Genomic DNA, 5,837 nt, shown 5'->3' on the forward strand with positions numbered 1-5,837 from the left:
TGCGACTCAATAATTCAATAACTATCCTGTAATGGGGACCGGGAGTATGGCCCGCTTACAGCCCGCATTTCGCTTCTGGAAATCATGTGATGAATGAAGGACTTAGTGGAAATGTATACAATTCGCATTGCGTTGGTTATGGAGCTACCTGCCATACGGTCGTTAATGAAGACTAAACTCTTGCCAAAACGCTAGATTGATATTGCCGTCGCTAGTAGAGTTGAAAGGATGCTCATAACATTTTGGGTCGCTGGGGTTGAAATTCCTTTGAGACGTTTTCATACTAGTTTCTCAGAAGCAAATTGTTTGGATAGTGCATGCAGAGGTCATTTATATCGTGGTACTTCACGGAATTTGGGTAAGTCTGCCAAAAGGAAATGAACACAATTTGATGCCGTACATCGGCACGCCATCGTCCCATGTGACAGGCCCAGAAGCAGTATGATTTGCTAAGGGCCAATGAAGATGATCACGCTTTGAACGGTTTAATAGACAATTTGATCATGGATGGGGGTCCTTTCATGTATTTGGTTTCAATTTAACTCGATTTCGTGGTTGCTTAACGATAAACATGCACGGCCATCCTTCAAAATAATGGCTGAAATGGTGTAGATTATTGGTTTATCGAAGTTATACTGAACATGTAATTAATCATATGTAGTAGCTCGAAAGGACGAAGAGTAACTTTAGCTGCACTCTAATCGCATTTTAAACTAGTTTTTACCAAATACTTTACATTCTGAGCATACCCATGGGCGCTTTGTGCTAGCTTGCAGGCTTTAGTAGCTCACTTACCTGATGTTCGCTGCTTCCTGAGTGTAAGCTCCCCAGCCAAACAGTGGTGGTGAAGTCAAGGCAAACGAATAGGTCCATATGAAAAGAACCGCAAGAAGGGCTCCCTTCCGTGATGGATTTCGGGATGTAAACGGCCGACTGATAAGGCAGAATCGTTCGTATGACAACACCGTTAAGGTGGTAATCGATGTTATTCCTGATTGCATTGAAAACCGACGAAAAAACAATTACACATGGTTATGTGGCTATCGAAACAACGTTTCAACTTTGTATCTATGCTACGAAATCAATTTAGTTCTTTTACCGTTTTGCAATAACCGCTATTTTCACAAAAAAAAAACAATCATAATTGCTGAATTTTCCTTAAACAACTCTTCATATATGTACCTAACGCACCTAGAAAAATAGCGTTTGTATCAATCTTTGATAAACTTCACTATGGTGTTCTATTCATTTTGGTATATTTTTTGTTATATTCTGTTGGTTTATTCGTATTCTGACCCACAATATCAGATTTACAAACAACCATTCCCGGCATCTGTTCTCGGAAAAATACGCCCTTCTCAACATAACAGGAAACAGTTGTCGTTTATGCCAATCCAACAATCACAGCTGTTAGATAAACAGTGGACTAAAGTGTTGAGCTTTTACTTATTTATCTCTTTTTCCCACCGTGTACCGTATTCCGACGCAAGTCATATGCAATATCTAGGCGAGATGCTCTACGACACGGAAAACCAGAGCAAATCGTAAGGCAGAACGGCTAAGGCTACAGGCTGAACATATCTTTCGATGGATGAAAAAAGAAAAAAATGTAACATGACGCACATAAGCAGCATTTTTTTGTACTGGAATTACATGACAACGAGCCTCTCTCTTGGTTCCGTCGAATGACTCTCGTCATTCCTTTTGCTTCTTCGACATTCCACATTCGTCGGTTTATGCCCGGTGTGCATCCCTAAGGCTGTCGCAGGCGTCCGAACTTTAGTAATATTTTCAGTAGTTACCGCATCCCGGTGCTTGATAAAGAGTTTATCTTTCAGCTCACGGTGAGCTGCAATAAAAACTATCTTTAGCCTTTAAGTGTTATCATTTCCTAAAGAAGATTGATCTGTTACATTTGATGTTTAGATGCAATTCGACATATAGAAAGTATGTCGAAAGTAATCAAAATACATTTAATAAATACTTCAAGTTATGTTCACATTACCAATAAGGCAAATTGGACGTAAAAGTAAGATCCCTACAATTATAACATCAGCAGATTAGAAGAATCAAATGGATATACCTGTTGAAGTAAGTGCATCAAGTAAACTGATTAGAAACTGAAACTTGTTATTAAAAATAAAAACTATTACACAAAAAAAATATTTCTTCAAAAGTATGTATTCACATATTTGTGTTTATGTATCTTACCGGTTGTAGTACATTCTAAACATTACAAAACAACTATTCAGTTTATAGTATATTCTAAACTTTTCTATACCAATGGATTCATTAATGAGTTACATACAGCAATCTTAAGCTTTGTTTAACCAAAATTACGAATAATAATTAATCCCAAACACAATAAAGAATCCTCATGAGAACAACTGTTCAACAGTTTCAATAATTTAGTCATCCACTAAGCGAGATGAAACATTTCTGGTTTATAGAGTCAGCCCCGTCTGTAAAAAAAGGGTATTGAAGGTCGTCATTGCTTGCAAAGGCTTCGATTCTTTGGCTTACTCACCAAAAAGAGTATATGGAACATACGAAAAAATAAGTCGTATACCACAAAACAGCAATGGGTTCGAGTAAACTGTGGAAGTCCAGAAAGCTTACGCTTCATTGTAATAAAGAATAACTAGAAGAAAAGTTCGGAAAATTGACGAATCAAGCTATTCGCAGTTCAAAGAGAGGATGATTTGACGGAACTGGTAAAACAAAAGACATTAAGCTGCCCCGAGCGTGGGAGAAATTAAGCAAAAAGTGGTCTTCAATACACAAAACATGCAAAGAAGCGGTATAACGTCAAATTAAAATCACTTTAAACGCGTGTTATCATGCCAAACGGTACTTTATACTGACTGTTTAGAACTCCTGCTCACTTATAATGCTTCAAACACAAGGCATTAAAGGACCAAACCACAGTGAATAGCAAATGAATTGGCGAATAATTGTGGGGCTGGGGATGAAACACCATAAATTCTTTGATGCTCCCGCTGAAGTGAAATTGGGCATTTCAAAGCGAATGCGGTTCATCGTTTACGCAAATCGTTCTGCCGGAAATGTGGAAAGGGAGTTATCGTTCATTTTCGCCGGAGACCGGCACTACTGTACACTACAACACTACAGTACATAAAATAAGACCGAACTATCAGACCTCCCACTAACGAATGCAAACACCAATGACATTCATGGGAAACAACAGAAGAAAACGATTACACTATGGAAACTAAATTGAGAATTGAATTACCCAATAAGGACATAAAAAATCCATACGCAACGCAGAGCGTTCTGCCAAATATCCAGCGATGTGAAATGGCTGATGAAAGCGTGAGCGGGTTTCCAATGATGGACACAGAGAAATCGGAGCAAACCAGGTTGAAGAGAATGATGTTCATCGGTGTCCATAACTGAAACGAATTGAATTTGGTGTGAGCAACACCCTGGGGTCAGCCTGTTTCATCGAACTGACAAGGATCTAATGACCATTCGAGTCGACGTTTGGGGGCCGTTCTCGAGTAGCCCACCTATGAAAAAGCCATTGGGTTCTAACATGAGCCGCATTGACAGAATCCATTTCATTCCGGAAATGAATTTGCTAGCTACCCGTTGGTTGTATCACGGGCAGTGAATGCGGTACCATTCACCATACAAGAAACAGAAAATTATTAACACGCTCACCTGCACATCCTTGCACATTAAAGCAATTACGAAGAGATTTAGAAAGAAACCAAAAAACCCAATGAAGAACAATGCAAATGCGGACGCATTATACGCCCATGGGTCCATCAACTCTTCATAGTCTGCTTCGGTAAGTGCCACATCGGTAGGATCCTCGTTCATCGTCGATGCTGCAACATCTTTTGGGGTGATTTTAGGACTGGTGAGCTGCGTTAAACAGTTTGCGACGAAAATAAGGAACCACTCACTCTAAACCTATTTTTCAGGTTTTAATCATGACTGTAGTACACTTCTTACGGCAACACACAGCGAACGAATACTGGCACGTTTTGTATTGCTACCTGCTAGAAACACTTTGTAAACTGAGCTGTCATTGGCACAATCGTTCTTAATCTTCAGGTCTTAAGGAAATCTTAAGATTCTGGAAGACTTTGCTTTCGCCTCCACATTGCACAACGTTTAATACCAACACCACCCAAACGTCTCACTTGTGCTAGATTCACCTATTTTTGTGTGTGCCCCGAACAGCCGATCTAGGCTGCTGGGTTTTTCAAATTTTCCTTCCATGCGTAGGGTGTAACTTGTGCAGAGCATTAAATCATGCTGTGCAGTCAAGAAATGACCAAATGGGTGAAAAATGAATTCCGAGAATTATGTAGCATTAGACACAGCTTAGATGATAGAAAACTTACTGGCAAACAGACGATAGGAGCAAAAACTTCCAACCAAAATGTGTGCTCTTGGCAGGTGGGAGGACTGCCAAATAAATTTGTTCAATTTGTCAGACTGTTGGGAAAAGAAACGAATGTAGGCGTTTGTACGAATTTAAACTAAGTTGTAGTAAAGCCAACCAAACAAAATTGCTTAAAATTATTGGAACAATGCTGTTGCGGGCAAAGTTTAGCGATAACAATAAGCAGCGTGGAACGCTTTACATAATCAAGTAATTTTTCCATTTGCAAATCGTTGGAAAAAATTAATCCTTTTGCTAATGAACAATTTTACTTTTCTGCTGGAGTTTCATTTTGTAACGAAAACACAAGAAACCAGAATCGCTTTCCTTGTCTCAAAATACCCAGTTCCCTATAATTGAGCCAGCACAGGCTTCACGTTAATTAAAATAATTGTCAACCATTTGGATGCATTCACTTCTTGTAGGTGTGGTCCAGATGATTTTGTTTCCTACTAACAATCTAACCGCTAATTGCGGCGAAATTCACTATTTTTACATTTTCTCATAATTGGTTATGCTCTTCATTTTCACTGCCAACACCAATAATACCAAAAACATGAGTGACCTGCAGCAATGAAACATCCACTTTAAGCAACTTTTTCAAGTGTGTAAACGAGTCTCACTTTCCCTTTTTAGCACCAGCACAAGGACATTCTTCACCAGGCGCACACTTTCGCTTTCGAAGATAGTCGGTAGCACCCGAAATTCTGTGTCCGTTCGTCTTAGGCGTCAACCGGTTACTGAACGAGAGGTAGTACACTGTACTACCTCGTAGTACGCACTGATAACCTCACTATACCCATGTTTTGCCGGCTACATCGAAAGATGAGTCTATGAGTCCCAAGAGCTTCTCAATATCCGGCGAAACCAGAGTCTCGTGCGCGAACCGAGAGAGCCGCCAGGATCAGATGCGATAGGATACGGATCTGCCAAGCACGAAACACATTAAAAAACATCGGCTGCTCTTCGGTTCTTCTAGAGTTAACACACATCACGAGATCGTGTACGAACCCAGCATGTTCCGGATGCTGGATTCAAGTAACTCATCGGAGTCCTCTGTTTGGGTAGGTTATTGTTTTGTTGACGCAGGTATTTCTATGGCAACTAGGCCGCTCACGAGTCTGATTGACCACAAATAACGAGAGCAATGTTCTATATAAAATATAACGAATTAAACCCCGAAATCTGCACATCCGGAATTATTTACGTAATTGCTATCACTTTATGCAGCGATTTGAATTTATCGTATTTATTAGGCACAACATCAGACTTGAAAAGGAAATAAAAGGGAAAGGGGTGTGTTCAAGTTAAACAGTTCACCATATTTTATAGGGTTAATTTGGAAAAAATCGGGTTAATACAAAGTTACAAATTTCTAGTTTTAATCAAAACCGGAAATCTACATATGAACTTGTTAGTA

At 39.5% G+C, this 5,837-nt stretch overlaps 1 protein-coding gene across 1 annotated transcript in view; it reads right to left on the reverse strand.

Moving 5' to 3' along the window:
* Positions 1 to 5,137, reverse strand: part of LOC125948584 (vertebrate ancient opsin-like) — a 7,512-nt gene extending 2,375 nt beyond the window's left edge. Inside the window, exons 1-4 of the mRNA XM_049674800.1 lie at positions 4,983 to 5,137; positions 3,685 to 4,051; positions 3,254 to 3,413; positions 796 to 991 (exon numbers count right to left, since the gene is read on the reverse strand). Of these exons, the coding sequence (XP_049530757.1) occupies positions 796 to 991; positions 3,254 to 3,413; positions 3,685 to 3,846 (518 nt within the window). The 5' untranslated portion in view covers positions 3,847 to 4,051; positions 4,983 to 5,137. The remainder of the gene's footprint in view (positions 1 to 795; positions 992 to 3,253; positions 3,414 to 3,684; positions 4,052 to 4,982) is intronic.
* Positions 5,138 to 5,837: the final 700 nt, after the last annotated feature.

This window comes from Anopheles darlingi, chromosome 2 (genome assembly GCF_943734745.1).
Source record: "Anopheles darlingi chromosome 2, idAnoDarlMG_H_01, whole genome shotgun sequence".
In the NCBI taxonomy this organism is placed as follows: Eukaryota; Metazoa; Arthropoda; class Insecta; order Diptera; family Culicidae; genus Anopheles; species Anopheles darlingi.